Below are 19,300 nucleotides of genomic sequence, written 5' to 3' on the forward strand. Positions count from 1 at the left end.
TGGTGCCACAGCGCCTGCCATTAACGATCCATTAGTGTCCTATAAAAGCCATAAGCAAAAAAGTCCCATAGAATTTATGCTGTCTGTACACAAAGTTATTAATAGAGTTATTACACACATACTTTAGAAGGAATGATTTTTCCATCTTGTTTTTTGTAAATATGATCCGCCATTTCTTTGATTGTTGTATTTATTTATTTCAGTTGCATCAATATAGCCTCCAAAGTAGAAGAATTAACTAAATATCAAACAAAGTATAATAATACTAACCACACGTGTGAAACCACATGGACCTATACACACGTGACAGCTAGCGCACGTGGTGTAAGCAACCTAGCGCGGAGGAGGACTGGGCACGAGTCTACTAAAACTGAGTGACCAAACAACAATATTTGTATATGTGTGTGCACACACTGACACACGTGCACGGAAACGTCCAGACATATTGACAGAGACAGAGACAGACACACTCACAAATGCACAAACACAAACGCACACACGCACGCACGCACACGCACACACACACACACACACACACACACACACACACACACACACACACACACACACACACATGCACAACCGTCAAGCTGATTCTGACCAGTTTGGCTGTCATTGTCTTGCAGTGGTTGTGCAGCTGAATGTGCAGAGCTGTTCCCTACATGGAACTGCTGATTTTGTTTAACGGTATGCAAAGTCAGTTTTACGGTATCCAAAGTCAGAGCGAACAGACGCCTAGCTAATCTACATGTGCACGTGCATGTTTTCCCACATTGATGTTTTGTTTTGGCTCTGGGGTCACCTCATTACAACACCCAGAATTGCGGATAGACGGATAGCTGTGTAAATACGGTACAGTGCACAGTAGGCGACGTCTAGCTACAGAAGCGGCACAAACAACAAGACGCCTAGGGAAGCTGAACAAACAACGAGACTTTTACATTCTTGTGAGCTGGAAAATCGGTGGTGAGCTGTTTGTTTGGTCTACATTTGTAACCTAGGTTTCCCACCAATAACACGTACAACGAACAGAACAATGATCACGCCCGTTATTTTATCACGTAAGGCGAAGATTGCCAGCCGGCCTAGCGTCGAGGCTTTCCAACTTGTAACATTTGGCTTGTTCCATCACTTGGAAACAACTACATTTGTAACATGCATCTAGAAACAACGCTTAGCTAGTCTAGCTGCATTTGTAACGTTCCCACATCTAATTTTGTTACACACATCATGCGTTCCTGTCATACGATTTTGTCATAGCGCGACTAATTACCTTCAAGGTGCCTACTGGCCGAGGGTTTGCACTTCTAGTGCTTCTTTAATAATCTATACTACTATATAATATTGACGGTGTTTGTATATATGTATGAGTTCGATAGCCGGCTAGACCGGATTACCCACGAGGCTAAAATTTGGGGTACGGGCGTAACTCGACGTGGGTAAGAACATGGGCAGGGTGGCGCCGTCTTTCAGATTTCTTAGTCGGGTCCCCTTTTGGGGGTGCATCGTACAACGACATAATGCTGTTCATCGTTCAAGAAGGAAACTGAATGCCCCTGATAGACTCAATTTGAAGGAATTTTCGTTACGTGAACTCAATCTCATGGCGTAGTTTTGTCTTCTCATAACTAAGAATGCAATGCCCACTTTCAATATCCATATTGTTTGTTCACATGCCATTGTTACGTCACAATGCTATAGCTATCCAGCAGTCCCATCAGACTGCGTTATCTGAGCAAGCTGTAGTTGATTTGCTTATCTTAATTAAACATCAAACTACATTCAGAGCAAAAATCTGACCTCGGACGGGATGCATGGAGCGTGTCGTTTATTACCGGCGACGTCAAATACGACAAGATATTTTTGTGTAGGATATCTGGGTATGTAGAAATATGCTTACCTTCGGTTTTTTCGAGTACGCTCGCCGAATACCTGCCACATTCGATACGCCTGTTTTCTGCAACGGCAGCAACGTCTTCGAAGTTATAACATCCAATGGGACTGTTGAAATGGCTCCGAGAAGACTCATTGAAGAGACGTGTGACTGCATTTGCACTGAATTAAACCTACACGTTTCCTGCATCGAGCGCTACACTGGGAGTGTGAAAACATCGAAAACGAAGAGCAAACAGTGCACTAAATCATGCATGCCTGCATGTCAAGCTGCACTGTACTGCATGTATCCTATGGGTGAGTAAAAAACTGCATGTGACTTTCAAGTTTCTGTTGCCCAGATATATATCTCTGAACGGGAAAGTCGCTGCAAATTTTTCGAAATGTGACACACGGTTAAGGGTTCATTTGTCTTCATCGGGATATTAACTAATTAGCACATTCCAGTTTATTCGAACAGACACCCACACCGGTCATTTGAACTGAATCCACACAGGGAGTGTGTCGATTGCTACCAAAAAATTGCACATGACGTGTCTATACACACGCTCGAACTGAGTCTTTCATCATAACACTACAGTACTTTGCTCGTACGAAGGACGGGTCATGTATCTAGTTAATTAATAAAAGGGTGATCGAGTGACATAAAGATTGAATACTTCATGTCTAGATTTCAGAAGTATACACACAAAGTATTTGATCTTTGTGTAACTCAATCACCAATTTATTAATTTAAAAATTACAGCTATATAGTAACTGTTCAAGTATGCGATTATTTAATTGTATTAATTATTATTAATTGCATTAATTAATTATTAATTGTAATAATTAATAATTAAAAGTAATTATTAGTTATTGAATTTTGAATTCATTAATTATTGTACTAAATGAAAACATTCTAAACACTTACGATTATATACATCATTGAAAATGCAAAAGTTTCAATGATCAAAAGTGACACAGACCGTGTAAAGACAGATGCGACGAATTCAACCGGTTAATTAACTAACCCGCCAAACAGAGACGGGAGCAGTCTTGCTGCGCGTGACTATTTCTAGGTACGGTAGAACCGGTGAGTTCTGTCATAAATTTTGGATTAAAAAATATTTATTAAATAAGAAATTTACATGCACATACGTATCAATACTAATTTGGCACATTGATATCCTGGTACCACATCCGGGCTTTTCTAACACAAATGGAACAGACTTTTGCTCTCTCGTTCTTTCTTTTGCTTCCTGTTACAATGTCGTTGCAATTTCCGATTTAACACGAACGGGTGAAGAGCAGACCGATAAACTATCTTACATTTTTGAAATATTGCATGTATTTTAGCAAGTACAGTGTACACACATCGGTATAAAGCTGCAAGTTTGTAGTGTATTTACGTTACTTCACTACACTGTTATAGTTACCTAATTCATATTACGAGTGTCTACGGCTAAAGTTCAAGCCGCATCTGCAGTAAACAATAGCACTAAACACTATATAACTAAAGCTTATTACAATTACCTTTGCAAATCTATCACAAACAGTCTTAAGGACAACAGTTTGATTTTATTGTTGAGCTGGTGGCATCTCTGCTATCATGATTCGCGATACGGAGTCCCATCCGGTATGACCATCCACCACAGGATAATCGCTGCATTTGCCAATGTGGAAACCAACTCTGACGTCACCTGCTGGAATGTTCTCACAGTAACCTTCAATTTGTCGGTGACGATGAATGTTGTTATTTGCACGAGTATAATATACTGCGTCGATTGTCATGGGTCCAGTGCACTCTCGATCGTTAAATGTAAAGAACCAACGAGCACAACAATTGGCACAATTGATACGCAGATTTCCTGCATAGGCCACGTGCAGTGCGGTATTCCCATCCTTTTTACCAAAGCGACATTCCTAAAAGACGAAACAAACACAGACAATTCAAGTAGCATTACTTCTGCAGTATAGGCATGCATGCAAAGTTACTTGAATGAGTCCGGTGTCTTTGCTATCATCTCTCTTCCACACACATTGCTTCCAGTTTGATTGCTGAGTCGCTTCTCCCTTTTCTCCCTTCACTCCCAAGTTGCCCTTGATTCCTTTCACTCCCCCATCTCCTTTTGGCCCAGGTGGACCTAATTTTCCACTCTCCCCTTTTACTCCTTGTTCTCCTCTTTCACCACGACCACCTTTCTCACCAATTGTTCCATCTCTTCCATCTCTACCATCTCTTCCAGAAGATCCCAAAGGACCTGGTGATCCAGGAGAGCCAGGCACGCCTGGGACTCCACCACAACATCCATTCTATTTAAAGAGCAGTTTTAGTTATCAAATAATTGCTTAATTAATTAATCACAATTTACGGATTTATTATTGTCACATTTTCCAGCGAATTGCTCAATTTATGGATCGAATGTTAATGCAACGTACTGACATATAACTTACTAATTAATCAAGCGTCTTATAACTAAATGGTCCATCTTTCTTACGTTAATTGAAGCTTCTGCACTTGATTTAACTGCTATTACGAGCAGCAAAGAAACCAAAATCGTTGAGCTGATACACTGACGTTCCATCATCTCGATTACTCTCGCTGGCTGTCTTGATTGACTACTATCCAATTCAAGTGTGCTTATATACTCGTGGCAGCACTAGGAAATGACGTAATGATAACAGCACACTAATGTAGGAAAGTCCAACTATGGAGTTGTTGACAATTGGCAGAAAGCGGATGGTAGGTGTGGGCGAATGTACATGTAACCCGGCCACTATGTAGTCCCGAGACACCGTGTTCCATGAGACATCATTTACATTGACACACATATCATTATAGTTCTAGAGAGTTCCAGAAGTTCGACCTACCCACCATCCTTACCAAATTTGTACAAGCCGTGTTGATAGCTCATGCAAACAAATTGTTGCATCAGCAATCTCATGATCACAATACTAGCCGGAAGTCTGCTGCTTGATGTAATGACACCACGCCATTGATCTTTTTCACAGCCTGCTTTCAATGCGGAAGACAGTCAAGCAAGTGTGGCAAACGCCGGCTTCACCACGTCTACACGTGGTAAAGAAATTATTGTACGTACGTACTATTTGAACCAAGGGATTGTTAGTTAGCCTAGACGATCTCGACCACTTTGGGTACTTGAAACTTGATGCAGACGGCTGATGAGCTGCCTTGGAATGAAGAAGCACTTGAAGTGCAAACCCTTGGCCGGTATGCACCTTGAAGGTAAATTAGTCGCGCTATGACAAAATCGTATGACAGAATGGTATGATGTGGGTAATAAATAAGAAGCATTATTGAAATGGTCACAGGTCGAGCTTGAGGTACGTCACGTGACTGGCTGCTACCGTGTACAACGGGTAGCTACGCAGTCCGTCAGCCAACGTCCCGTAGAACCTCGCTTCTATTTTTACAACCTTCGCTCGTCGGTTCTTTGTGCAGGTGATTGTTTGTGCAGCTTTTGAGGTCGTAACTATGGACGGTTTTAGGCGTGGCATAGGTACCAGTGGCAAAACAAAATTAGATGTGGGAACGTTACAAATGCAGCTCGACTATCTAGGCGTTGTTTCTAAACAGTCTACGGAACTACCTCTCGCGTTATGTTCCAAATGAAGACCCGGATAAGCCCTATCCTTCTCTAACGCCAAGTCCCGTATAACAGGACCTGGCGAAGTCCCTACTTCACGGGTGATGAACACTCTCAGTAGAGCCTTCCTTCACCAGTTGCTGTCGTTGGTAGTGAAAGGAAGTCTAGAGGCGTCGATTTGACAATGTAGGGCGTGTGTCAGACTGCTTGACTTCGTGGAAAGACGGCGAAAGTTGGGGTGATTTGTCGCTGTGGCGACCGTAGCGCCTTCCTTTGTCAATTTTGTCCACGGAAAGGCCCCGGCCAGCAACCCAATGTTGATCACCCTACGGTAGCATATACCTTTGTCGACTGTTTGAAGGAGTTCGAGCTCGACTCTTCTCTTCTAGTGCACAGAATAGGATGAGGAACATGGCGCTTAGCGACCGGAAGTTTGTGGTTTCAAGTCGTCGCTAGTGCCCGGTGATTCACCGATTTCAAGGTATTCACATTTTTTTTTAATTTGGTAGGCATTATGCCATGCCGTCGTGGCGTTGTAAGGTGCTTGGTGGTGATTTCAGGTACTTGTGGGATAATTTATTGAGGCTTGTCAACGCGTTACGGTGTGGGAGCCCAACTTTTGAGCCTCCCCTGCATTTTGTCCAAGGGTCAGAAGACTAGTTAGGGCTCTCTTAGTGCTGTTCAGATGTAAATCTTTTGTTTACCCCTAGTCTTTTAGAATCCTCGTCCTCTGGTAGTGTATAGAGTACTTAGCAACATCTGCATTTCGCCTTGCATGCCAATTGTTGTAGGCGGGGCATACACAAGTTAGTGCTAAGCTTTACCAGCTGCATTCTGTGCCATTGTTGCACGTGGGAACGCTGGCAATTGCGAATCGTGTGTACTCCGAGTCGTCTTCAGTGGCTGCTTGGTCTGTTTGACACACTGTAAACACTACAGCGGCAATGTAAATAATTTCACTGTTTGATTGTGTACAGGTATCCTCCTGTCCATCTCCATTGCTTGTCGAGGAGTTGGTCTCACAGCGCTCTTGATTTGTTTGAGGCATTTAATGACTTGAAAGTGGTGTGGCTAGTTGTGCGCGTAGCGGCGGTTTTTTCTCCTTATTTTTGAGAATGAGCAGGGAAAGTTCCGGTTTCACTCCACCGTCAAAAGGAGTAGGAAATCTTTGCTTTGCGCTGGCCATGTGTGCGGATCTTGCCAGGTATGGTTCCAACTAGGTAGCCCGTCGACTGTTGCACATCTTCACAGCAGTGAAGACATTAGACACCCTGCGACTGAGAAAAAGCATCTCAATTTTCTACTTACCTTTCCATGGGCAGTGACGTCCAATTTCAATTGGGCTCTGACAGTTGCCTCTGTAAGGCGTGTTACACAGATTGCTTGAGGCATGCTCCAAAAATGATAGGAAGGCCAAGATGGCAAAAACATAGTCAACTATGGCATTGCCCCTTGTGTGATAAAGAGTCCAACAAAGATTGCATGTGCAAAGACATTTCTTCTTGGCACCTTCTGTCTGATTTAATGGATGCACAGCCAGAAATGCTGAAAGTCTATTTTAATCTGCATGTTGATTTTGATTCATGAATTCAAAAGATAAAGCTCTATTTTTTAGTTATGGGTGATTTCTCATTGCACATGTGCAGTAAACGTATACTGTAATCTGCCCCATGTGTTTGCCCTACTGAACTTTGAATGCCCAGTTGATTTCGCACCGAGGCATCAGCACCCCTGGTGCTATTACTATTAGCACAGGTAATAGGTCTTGTGGACTGTTCAAAGACTAGACAGATTTGGGCGGGTCAATGAAGTCCCGGATGTTGCATGGCAACACATCAGGTGTGTGACATGCTCCTGTTTTTGCTATGAAGGTCTCATTTGTTACTGTATTTATTCAAAGGTTGTGTGTGTTGACCTGACCGTCTCTTGTGTTCATATACTGTTTGACGTTGACACTGCCGGTAAGTACTTTGATCAAATGTCAATAACACTGTTGCTTAGAAATGTTCTGTGGCAGGCAGCAGATCCTTCCTGAATTGGCTCATGGTCACAGCACACAATTGAAGCTGCACAAAGGGCAATCACTGTGAAGATTCCTAGGTCGACAGCAGAATCAGTAGGACATGCTTTACTCTGCGTAGATCACTATGGGAGACTACCTGCTGGGGTGTGGTGCCTCCAAAGAATAGAAACTTGTCCATAACTTTCTTACGCAGGGCTGTGGAAGAAAATAGAAAATACTGGACTGTCAGCAAGGCACTGCCACTGTTAACATACAATTAGAATTGTCGCTGTCTTCTACAATTGAGAATATACAGACCTGTTGTCTTGTCTGCTGACTACAAGATTATGTAGTGGTTCTCCCTAGCTCCTAAGGTTATTCTTGCAGCTGTTTGTGGCCTCTTATGGGTCTGCACATTACTCCTTATGGCTCTAAGGTACAATTTGCTTCTTAGTGAGACTTTAATTAAACAAATACATGCACGACCACAAGATAGGTACCTTCCTCTGTTGCTGCTAAGTGTTCATATCTCCTGGCCACTACTTAACAGTAAAGGACAGCTCTCCCGAAGAGAGATACTGTCCTTGGCATGCCTATAAATTGAACTACTCTTGAACACTTCTGAGTATCCGTTGTTCTGTTGAATGCACTTTGCGCTTTCTCCTCTTTGTCACTGGATATGGTTCAAACCCAAGAGCAAGAGGGACAGCTATAGTGCTGAATCATTAGAGGTTAGTCTTGTAGTTAAATAGCACCATTTCTTTCCAATCCTACTGAGCTACTATCACACACAGAAAGTGTAGCTAAAATTTTGTACTTCTGTAGTTAACCCTGTCAATAACATATCACCCACTGTATGTAAGGTCTCCTTAAGTACTAAATATAAAACAGCAGTCAAATCATCTGTAAATCGTGTCTTTCTAGCGATTTCAGTGGCATCCGGAATTACTCCGCCTCCTCTAAACAATAGGCCACCGCTATCTGCTTTCTGTCTCCACAGCTTTCGTTGCTCAAGAACTGTCCGCATCCACAACGGTAGAGCAGTAGAAGAAGAACACACTGGTAAGTTTCTAGTCAGCACGCGACGCAGTTACCGAGTAATGTACGGGGAAGTACAAGTCATCCGAAATTACCCCGGATTACCCTAGTATCATGATTTACTTCTTCCAGAGCTCCCTTCTTCCAATCTTGATGTCTTTTTGTCCTGGTTAAACCAGGCTTGTTGTTGTGGACAGCGTGAGCTACGTCTGAGACACCCTACAGGTTCTTCCCGTTAGCGGTGTACATTTGGCCAACATCCCGCCCCCTGAATGGGACCTCGTTGTCGAATCTTGCTGGAGCAACCACTTGACGCACATGGTCGTGTTCATGACGGTTCGGGACTTGGAGAAACAACGCGTCGTGTGTTCGGGCGGCCGTGCCAAATATACGGGAACTTTTGAAAGATAAAAGGATGGCATGTTCCGTAGACTGTAAATGTATGTTACAAATGTAGTTGTTTCCAAGTGATGGAACAAGCCAAATGTTACAAGTCGGAGAGCCTCGACGGTAGGCCGGCTGGCAATCTTCGCCTTACGTGATGAAGTAACGGGCGTGATCATTGTTCTATTTGTTGGTGGGAAACCTAGGTTACAAATGGAGACCAAACAAGCAGCTCACCACCGATTTTCCAGCTCACAAGAATGGAAAAGTCTCGTTCTTTGTACGGCTTCTCTAGGCGTCTTGTTGTTTGTGCGGCTTCTCTAGCTAGACGTCGCCTACTGTTGTAATGAGGTGACCCAGAGCCAAAACAAAACATCAATGTGGGAAAACATGCACGTGCACATGTAGATTAGCTAGGTGTCTGTTCGCTCTGACTTTGGATACCGTAAAACAGAAATGAATAGAGACGCACTAGCGTACTTACAGGTCGGCCGAGCCGCTTTGTCCGACAAACAGACGCTGTCATGGACAATGCACGTTCTCCTTCGCAAATTCCCGTCAAACGCCAAATTTCTGTTGAAGACGACACTAGTGATCTTTGCAACAACACCACGGCCGTTCAGCCACGCACATCCAAAGTTCAAGCTGGCAGACTGCAGAACCACTATGCAGAAACAATGTGGAACAAGCACAATGTTACAAGTCAGGTACAGCTACACACCTCGCCCTGGTTGTTGTTGGAGAAACATACACGTACAAATGTATGTGCTAAACCCCTAAAGCAAAGGACTAAACACCATGAACAGGACGGACGCCCGATGGCTGAATTCTCGTTGGCAGCTACCAAAGAAAGAGAGGTGGAGCCTCATGATGACATCACGGTCGTCTATTGGTCAGCAATGACACCACTTCTCGTCTATTTGTCGGAATAGCTTCATTTGCATCTCCCCTATTAAACCAACTGTACATACGGTCGATGGGTCGTACGGTCGTCGAACGGTTACTATACCTCCACCCGGAAATCCGGGCCTCGGGTAATGATAACTCCGTCGACACCAATCACAGACGCCATTGTCAACGCAGTAGCTCTCAGCGAGGTCTGAGAATCGAGGGCACACACAAAGGCGCCGCTCTGCTCAGAGGCAAAGAGGCTCTGGTCTAGATTACTGTTTGCTGCTCTCTTGAGTCAATCAATTCTGATATTACATAAGGTTAGAAAACATTTTAGTAATAACAGTTTTCTTGAATTTTACAAGGCATGTATATAACTCCACATCCCGGCTCTTTTAGGAACTGACGTTATCCGGGCTCTTCTAATAACAGACTTCTTTCTCTCGATTTTTTTCTTCTTCTTCCTGTTACGATGTCGTTGCAATTTCCAATTGAATACGAACGGGTGAAGAGCAGACCGACGTCTAATAGTTATTGCAAGGCACTATCTACCCTTTCTGTCCGACTGGAGACTCAAAGGAACGATTCCTACAATAGTCGTACGACGATGTGATTGACATTTACTCTTTGCAAGCCCCGGTGTTGGAGTTTGCCACAGGAGACTTAATTTAATGGCTCATTTTGTAAGTTATCTGAAATGCATTTTACAATGTTATGATAAATTGACTCAAAATATTTCTAACACACACACACACACACACACACACACACACACACACACACACACACACACACATACGCACACACCACAAACACAACACACACACACACACACACACACACACACACACACACACAGACACACACACAGACACACACACAGACACACACACACACACACACACACACACACACACACACACACACACACACAAACCATGTTTTATGTCAAACGAGGACAGTGTTGCTGTTACATTATGCAAATAATCAACTTACATTGAATATTCCTGGTTAGAGGGACTTGTGTGCTACCCACTAATGTTGCTGCCTGTGTGCGTTGGGGGAGGTGTTGAAGCACCATAGCTTTGATGTGACATTTCAAGAGTTAAATATTTGATTACATATAATCTGTTTTTATTTGATTGTGTGGCTTCCTTCTAGAGTCTTGATTATGCCTTGGGCCAAATGCGCAGTAGACGCCTACTGTAGTTTGCCCATGTGTCTGCGTGTCTGTTGGCTACAGTCTGTCGGCCAATTGCGAAAAAGGCTTCAGAAAATGCCGTCCGTGCATCCTTTGGCAAACCAATTTTTGGCACTTGGAGCTTGTCGTATGACAGTAGATGTTTGAGAATATCTATGTTTGGCGAGACAGATTGGGTCCGATCGCCTAGAACAAGACCGTTTTGCAAATTTGCCGCGCAGCAATGAACTGGAAACGCGAGGCCTAACGCGCGTTATAAAGTTGTAACAAAATCTTGATTTTGTGATGGTTTCTGCTAACTGTACATTACTGTGAAGCTTTCGACACGTTAGCTCCTAAAATTAAGTAATAAATGCCGCTGTAGAAAGTCTAATTAATTAATTAAAACTTTAGTTCTAAGTTGTGACGTCAACATGTACAGGATGTGAGAAATTGTTCTTTGACAGTTGTACCTGAAATGTCGTTGTACTGTAGTATGCTACACTGCACTGCAAATATAGTAGTTTGTGTAGTATTAGTGAACTTTATTGTGGTCGAAACTAGATACGTATAATACAGCTTTTTGTACATTTACAAAGACACTCGAATGCGATTCTTGCATTGTGATTATGACTGCCTACGAGCTAGTCTTTTGGCCGATAACTTTGATGATCTCGTTAATCTTTGCTCTGGAGCAACTGCTCCCTGTGAGGTAGAATATGACCTAGCTTTTACTGGCTTGCAGTAGGGCCAAGGTGATCCGAGGGATGCAAAAATGGCAGTTTTTTAACAACGGTTGCCTAGCTAACGATGACGTAGACTTTTGGGTGTCGTAGAGAAGGTAAAGTAGAAAACGTTTATTCGTGTTGCATTTACCTTTTAGCAAGAGTAAAAGGCAATCGTTCTCCAGCCATACCGCTATGCGTCGAATCGTTGTTTTCACGACTGCATGTATGCGAAAAGAGTAGCATTGAATGAAAATTGTAGAGGAGTCACATATATTTTCCGATATAAGAAATGTATCATAGACTTGGTTGTCTTTGAATCCTTCCATCAACAGTCGCCAGAGACCATGGGAGAGTGCTAAGTACAATTTATAGAGCAGAACACCTCGTCAATCTTTAACTCAATTTAATAGTGACCTTGTCTGGCGTACAACATGTTATAGTTATCTCTACTTGACGGAATCACTCTTTTACACGATACCGCGTTATTCAGAAATCGAATTAACTTGGTGATTCCCGATTAGACATTCTTGAGATGGCATCCTTGATCTCAACATCGGAAGAAGCACCGGCGTAGCGTGGTCCTCAAGTTTGAGGGGGTGGTAATAAATTAGACCGCAAACCATGTCTATTTTTCACATGCAAGGTCACGCCCATTTTCTACTTTTTAAGTTTTTAGCTCGCAGTTTGTAGACATCTAAGTAAATTAGTATCAATTTCAGATTACAAATAAACTGCGGGACTGAGTGCTGTCAGTGTGCGTGTAAAGAAGTAGACACACTATTACAGTCCGTGCCAGAAAGGTTTTCATGGCTCGCTGCGATCGTCAAATTAAATGTCATCTCGATGACAATAGAATCTAGAAGACCAATGCAGTGCAAACAGCGTTTGATCAATTTTAGCATTTCGTAAAATAGCGAGCAATATAGGTCTATAGCTACAAAGTTAGCTAGAATAACATGTGGAAAAAGTACTTTGGAGAGCAAGCAAATCATTAGGTTGCTATATAGCGGAGGCGCAGGAGATTCCATTCTCTGGTCAATCGGGTTGTCGACCTAACTAGAGTTACTTGAAAAATAATTGATGGATAGGTTTCTGCATGCCTTTTTGATGCGGTGTTCTTTGACTCTGCCATTGCCGGATAGCGTAGCAAACGCCTCAAATAAGTGATGGTCATGCGCACTTTACGTGTCCAAGACTTCTCGGCACTGGTTTTATCGTACTGAAATGATGATGTGTACAAGATATAGTCGATTAATTTACGTCGTCGATCGTCAACATACTACTCTGAGATTAAGCGGACTGTCACTGTTTAGTAACTTAAAATTATAGTTCTGCTTGAAACGGAGTAACACGCCAAAATGTTTGAGGGGCTTTCGCTTCCCTCGGCTCCGCCTCTCCCGGACGCTTCGCCGGTGGAAGCAGGATATACTGAAATAAGTAATGTTAAGCGCAAGTCAATGCCGTCAATGACCTCTTGGGCAACTGAAGTGATTCGGTTGAGGACGTGCGAACAATTCTCAGCCCATCTATCCACAACACTTTTCTGTTATGTGCTAAATCATTATTGTCTCTGCCCTGAGTGGTGTTGTCCCCATAATATCCGAACACTTGCTTTAGACCAGTATAGAAACGAATATTGTTTTGGTCAGCTGCTGTTTGCAGATCGATGGCCTTGTCTTGCCGCCATGAATTTGATCATGTCATTTAGTCTTTCTTCATTACGTTTCCTAACAAGTCGATAAGCTTTATCGTAACAGTCATTTAGCTTGTTAGATAACCAAATATGACATACATACATACATACAGACAAGGTAACACACACACACACACACACACACACACACAGACAAGGTAACACACACACACACACACACACACACACACACACACACACACACACACACACACACACACACACACACACACACACACACACACACACACACACACACACGGACAGAGTCTGAGACATACACAGACACAGTTCAGATGATCCACAGGCCTGCATCACATTCAGTCAGAATTTGAATTTTGCAAGTCTAATGTTTGACGAGATCAACTCTAAGCTCTCATCTATGCCACTGGCTAGTAGGCGTTGACACATTGTGGTATACTGCCTGCTAAGTCTACCTATATGCCGCAAGTTTACTACCTACTAGCCACTGGCGATTAACCATTTGTAATTAGTCGCTGTCTGAAAAATTTATTTGCTATGGCAACTAATTTTGTTGCTACTTAGAGGCATGCATATGTATAACAAAGCATGCAGGCATACGAAACTACAAAGCTTATTTGACGAGGCTACATTGCTCTGTCTAGTCTGTCAGCTGTACACTTGATAACTAATGCATATCCTTACTGTCATTATTGGCTTGCACATCTTGTGTTAGGTGTTTTCTCACTTTAATTTTACATCTGCTGATTTGGCTTCTTTCTTCTCGGGCCCTGCATTTCTTGCTTGGTGATTGTGCTTAATGATGCGAACATGTAAAGTGTGTAAAAATGGTGTCGTGTGTATGTAGGTATTGTATGGGCAATATTCAAGGCTGGGGAGGTCCGCTGCCGGAAGAATGGATGTTTACACAATTACAGCTGCAGCATCTAATACTTACTCGCATGAGGTCATTTGGCATGATGCTCGTTCTTCCTGGTTTTGCCGGTCACGTACCTTCCTCTATTACTCGGTTGGTACTCTTGATTTGTTTGTATAGCTGCTATATGTACTAAGTGGCATTGCTTCAAACTGCAGGTTGTATCCCAATGCATCTGTGCATCAGACGATAACAAATGGTCATACATGGGGTCACTTCTCTCGTCCCTACTGCTGGTCAGTCGTGGTAATTTTATCCATTCTATGTTAGTGCATGCTTTTTGTTTTGTAGCACATATCTTCTTGACCCCGCTGACAGTCTATTTCGAGAGATTACTCATGTTTATATGTCAGAGGTGAGGCGTCATCGATCAGACTGATTTTGATATATTTTATGTGTTTTACTGTAGTTGATACAAGAGTTTGGTACGGATCACTTTTACAGTGTCGATCTATTCAATGAACTCAGTCCAAAGTCTAGTGATACCGAGTACTTACACGATCTCAGTGCTGGTGTCTTTACTGCTATGTCTTATGTAGATCCTGCAACTGTGTGGTATGATATCGTTTAGGTAATGATGGAGTGGAAATTTGGTTGTCATGATGATCTCTGTAGGGTGATGCAAGGTTGGCTCTTTCAGAATGACGAGGAATTCTGGCAACCGCCTCAAACGAAATCGTTATTGCTGAGCGTTCCGATTGGTATGTAACGTCTTGGTCTGCTTAGTTGCAAGGCTTGTAGTGTAATCTGAATAGATATAACAAAACTGGTAAACACATGTTACCATAGTGATTAATTGGTATATTACATTAGACAGATACTCAGATTTTTTGACTGTTGGTGCTGTATGTTGTAGGGCGCTTTTTGATTCTTGACTTGTTTGCGGAAGTTTATCCTCATTGGCAGAGAACTGAATCGTTCTATGGGCAGCCGTTTATTTGGTGCATGCTGCACAATTTCGGAGGCAACCTGGGAATGTATGGCACAGTTGAAAATGTCACTCGGGTGAGAGTTGATCACACTTGTTTCTATTGACTATTTATTTCAACTTTGCTACATGTGAAGGGTCCTGTAGAAGCCCTCAATGATTCAAAGGCAACTATCGTTGGTACCGGTTTGACACCCGAGGGTATCGAGCAAAACGACGTTGTATATGAACTGATGAACGAGATGGGTTGGAGGACTCAACCTGTTAATCTTGCGTCATGGTAGTGAGTTAGAGTGCTCGTATAATGTGTTATGATTGTGTTACATGTGTGTTGTCAGGGTAGTTGGTTATGCACGAAGGCGATATGGTGGAGACAATACTTTGGTGTCCATCGCTTGGTCGTTGCTTTTTCAAAGTATTTACAACAGCACCATTTCACGACAGAACCACTGTCATGCCATTCCTGTTGTGAGACCCGCACTTGACCTTAACCCTCCTGTAAGCAAGCTTTTCCGTTAGGGGGATTTATACTCATATTTACTGTTATCTACTGTGTGCATACAGATATGGTATAATATTAGCCACGTGTATCAAGCATGGGACCTGATGGTGAGGGCAGCACCGAAATTTGCTGGTATAGGAACGTTCAGGTATGCTACTATAGTCATATTGCCTAGTCAATGCCATAAGTAATTGCATTATGACAACTCAGTGACTGCAGAAACGTTTGTATTAGTCTGGATTATATCTAAAGTTTCATCAATGCAATTTGCATGTCATACAATGTACGTTACTGCTCCTAATGTTTTCAAGATTAGTTATTTTTGATACTCCAAAAATAATTTAAAATTTTTTTGAATCCTAATTTTTTTAGGTCTTGATGTGCAATATTAGTCATTTTTGATTTAAAATTATTTGTTTATTTATTCTTTCAAACTGATTCCATTCTCTAAACATTTCTAGTGGGCATCTTGAGCTGCACACTTCTGTCTAGTGGCCATTTCTGACAATGTTTCATGCACACAACCAAAAACCAAAGCCCAGGACAATTGACAGTTATTGAGACCAAAATTTTATTTTTTGTTATCTAATTGTTTTCCAAGGTAAACTTTTTGAAAAGATTATTACTCAAAAAACATTAGGAGCTGTAGGGTATGTATGTCTATGATAATTAATTAATACGGTTGGTTATATGGTATTGTTGGCTGCTTTGAAAACGATATTCAAGACTTCAGGTGTGGACATTTTGCTGTGGGTGCTTGTCTAATTTTTAAGATTGGATTACTGCCAACTATTTGCATTTGTTGACATTTGGATGTTTGTTTGCATTTCTTGGCGATAAACTGTGACTACATGTTGTTTCTGTCATGTTCGTCTCATGAATTTGGCATTTAAACACTTTTGTGTCTGTTTTTTTATTATAAACATTCACATATACATGAGCAGAACATGTGCATTTTTATAAAAAGACACTGAAGTGTCTAGATGCCAAAAGAAAGACATACGTATGTAAGTTTCATTACTGCATCTTAGTGTGTGTGTGTGTGTGTGTGTGTGTGTGTGTGTGTGTGTGTGTGTGCACGCGCATTGTGGAATGCAGTAATGAGATCACAATATGTATTTTTGTGGCAATTGTTATGGGGCCACCTTAAAGCATGGTAGCGTGGTGCAGCACCACCTGAGCAACGGTAGCCTGCCTTTCACATGTTTTCTACCTAGGGTACTGTACACTGTACATGTACGGTACTTACATGACATGATGTATACAGCAAGCAGATGGCGTTAGTGTATGCTTGTGCAATAGACCTTTTCACAGGGCGTGGCACCAACAACGTCATTACCTACCGCGGCGTCAATTTGGTTCGCTTTTGATGCATTGGCGTTTGCTAACCGCGTGAGTCTAGAGCCAAAGCAACAATTTTTCTTTTCGAACTTTAATCGGTGCGTATAGCGATGCATCGAATTAGGTGAGGCCTCATTAAGACTCGGCTCTTGTGTGTTTTGCGTGTTTTACGGTGATGAACAACCTCTTTCTGATCTCTTTCGTGACTCTACCATGTCATTTTGAGTGATGATTTAACATTGAGACTTGACAGACGTCAAATGCAGGTACAAACGTGCGTACGTAATCTATGATGCGTGTTCTGTGTGGTACTTACCAAATGGTTTGGTTTGTACCTCCTGAATACTTCCTAGAAAGTGCATCGTTTAGGGAATGTCTGATGTGAAGAGGAAGTCTTTAGACAAGTCTGGTGGTACTGAGAGGTAAGAAGAGAATGCATGATTTCATCATGAGGTAATGTCCTCAGCTGTGGCTGTCATATAAATAAGCCAGTCACTCAGTGTTGCTGTACTGTGTTTTATTTTTTGGAGTGTGTAATTGCCGTTCTATCATGGTTATTTGCTGTGTTCCTGGATGTACCAATGTATCTGCCAAGGGAAAATATTTGAAGTTTTTCAGATTTCCTTCAAATGAAGAGGAACGTCAGAAGTGATTAGAACAATTAGGACTTGATGATGTCTCGACCAATGCCAGGGTATGTGGTAGGCATTTTGCTCGTGGAACCAAATCAACAACAGGAGTAATACCAACATTGTCCAAGACAAAGCCACCTTTTTCTGTTGCTGCAATAAAGCGATCCAGAGTTAGAGCTTCTTTTACATGGTCACCATCAAAACAAACTCCTCCTTTGAAAAAGCTTGCTGCAAGAGTTATTTCAAGACCAAGAAGGCCTAAATCTTCTACTCCTAAGAAGAACGTTGCAGCATGCAGGCGGTCTCTAAGTCTTATTTCCCCAATACGGGAACATGAAGACAGAGATGTGGATGTTGCAGAAGACTTTGAAGACATGTTTCACTGTCTAAGTATTGATGTTGAGCCTCACTCTGACTGTGCATCGTGTTTTGAGCTGCAGGAGGAATTAAAGGAAAAAGAAAACTGTATCAAATTACTTGAACAGCAAATGTCTAGTGGCGAGAATTGGAGGGTTGAGGCAATTCAAGATAATGATGAAAAGACGTTGTTTTATACAGGATTTCGCAGCTACAATGATTTCAAGGGTTTTTTCAAGTCGTTAGAGTATGCTGCCACTTCACTGAAATATTGGTCACAGAGACATACAGCATTTACAGAAAGTAAATCAGCAAAACCTCGTTCTCTTTCACCTCTAAATGAGTTTTTTCTGACAATGGTTCGTCTTCGTTTGGGGCTAGAGATGAAAGACCTTAGCTACAGGTTTGGCTTCTCTCTTTCTCAAGTTCATAATATTTTTGTCACATGGATAAACTTTCTCTATTGCCATTTGAATGACGTTGACTGGTGGTTGCCAAGGGACACTCTACGTCGAAGTTTACCGCAGTCATTTAGAGAGGCTTTTCCAAAACCCACCTGCATCATTGATGCAACAGAGCTTTTTACAGAACGTCCTTCAGATAGGGGTTTGCAATCAGCTTTCTTCTCCAGTTACAAACACCACCACACTGTGAAAGCATTGGTTGCAATATCGCCATGTGGTCATGTCATGTTTGTGTCACGACTATTTACTGGTGCTATATCAGACAGGGAACTTACCAAGCAGTCTGGTTTTCTTAATAAATTGGTGCCTGGAGACCAAGTCATGGCAGACAAAGGATTTATTATTGCCGACATTCTCATGGACGTTGGGGCATCTCTTGTGCTACCTCCTTTTCTAAAAGGAGGAGGTCAGTTTGCCGAGGAGCAAGTCATTAAATGCCGGCAAGTGGCGTCTCTTAGAATCGATGTAGAAAGGGTGATCAGACGGATAAAGAACTATAGAATTTTACAAGGCATAACACTTAGTTCAAGTATGGATCTTTTAGATAAGGTATTTACTGTATGTTCGTATCTAACGAATTTGCATCCACCTCTTGTACGGTAGATTTAATTTTGTAGGGTAGATTAATATTAATTAGTGTCATGATATTAAGTTTTGTTTGGAAAAGTAACTATATTGGCTTTTGTTATAATTCTGTACTCTTGTGTGTCACATGTTCCAGAATACATCACACTACCACTTGCTGTTCAATTTCATTTTCAATCATTACAACATTAATAGTA

General features: G+C 42.1%; 4 protein-coding genes and 1 long non-coding RNA gene across 6 annotated transcripts; 4 read left to right on the plus strand and 1 right to left on the minus strand.

The window, feature by feature from the left end:
- Positions 1–3,224: 3,224 nt before the first annotated feature.
- Positions 3,225–9,746, minus strand: LOC134190100 (collagen triple helix repeat-containing protein 1-like). The gene is made up of 4 exons (XM_062658525.1): positions 9,626–9,746; positions 9,389–9,568; positions 3,868–4,185; positions 3,225–3,795 (listed from the first exon to the last, which is right to left on the minus strand). The coding sequence occupies exons 2-4, from the start codon at positions 9,428–9,430 to the stop codon at positions 3,451–3,453; spliced, it is 705 nt and encodes a 234-aa protein (XP_062514509.1). The 5' UTR covers positions 9,431–9,568; positions 9,626–9,746; the 3' UTR covers positions 3,225–3,450.
- LOC134189623 (uncharacterized) lies at positions 5,473–7,825 on the plus strand. Its single transcript, XR_009971517.1, has 5 exons — positions 5,473–5,811; positions 5,870–5,961; positions 6,458–7,319; positions 7,381–7,441; positions 7,498–7,825. It is a non-coding gene; the product is annotated as an uncharacterized LOC134189623 (long non-coding RNA).
- A 4,505-nt stretch (positions 9,747–14,251) lies between the features above and the next one.
- Positions 14,252–14,982, plus strand: LOC134189329 (alpha-N-acetylglucosaminidase-like). Its single transcript, XM_062657559.1, has 4 exons — positions 14,252–14,387; positions 14,453–14,530; positions 14,586–14,649; positions 14,704–14,982. The coding sequence occupies exons 1-4, from the start codon at positions 14,278–14,280 to the stop codon at positions 14,863–14,865; spliced, it is 414 nt and encodes a 137-aa protein (XP_062513543.1). The 5' UTR covers positions 14,252–14,277; the 3' UTR covers positions 14,866–14,982.
- Positions 14,983–15,189: 207 nt separating this feature from the next.
- On the plus strand, positions 15,190–16,058 carry LOC134190269 (alpha-N-acetylglucosaminidase-like). Of its 2 annotated transcripts, none has more exons than XM_062658721.1 (4): positions 15,190–15,299; positions 15,360–15,502; positions 15,561–15,720; positions 15,787–16,058. In XM_062658721.1, exons 1-4 carry the CDS (start codon positions 15,240–15,242, stop codon positions 15,913–15,915), a joined length of 492 nt encoding a protein of 163 aa, XP_062514705.1. In that variant the 5' UTR covers positions 15,190–15,239; the 3' UTR covers positions 15,916–16,058. The 2 variants fall into 2 exon arrangements, with proteins under 2 accessions (XP_062514705.1, XP_062514706.1); XM_062658722.1 differs by having other exon boundaries at positions 15,804–16,058.
- A 1,557-nt stretch (positions 16,059–17,615) lies between these two features.
- LOC134190280 (uncharacterized) lies at positions 17,616–19,216 on the plus strand. Its single transcript, XM_062658734.1, has 2 exons — positions 17,616–17,713; positions 17,759–19,216. Exons 1-2 carry the CDS (start codon positions 17,616–17,618, stop codon positions 19,119–19,121), a joined length of 1,461 nt encoding a protein of 486 aa, XP_062514718.1. The 3' UTR covers positions 19,122–19,216.
- The last annotated feature ends 84 nt before the right edge of the window (positions 19,217–19,300 follow it).

This window comes from Corticium candelabrum, chromosome 14, assembly GCF_963422355.1.
Source record: "Corticium candelabrum chromosome 14, ooCorCand1.1, whole genome shotgun sequence".
Lineage (NCBI taxonomy): Eukaryota > Metazoa > Porifera > Homoscleromorpha > Homosclerophorida > Plakinidae > Corticium > Corticium candelabrum.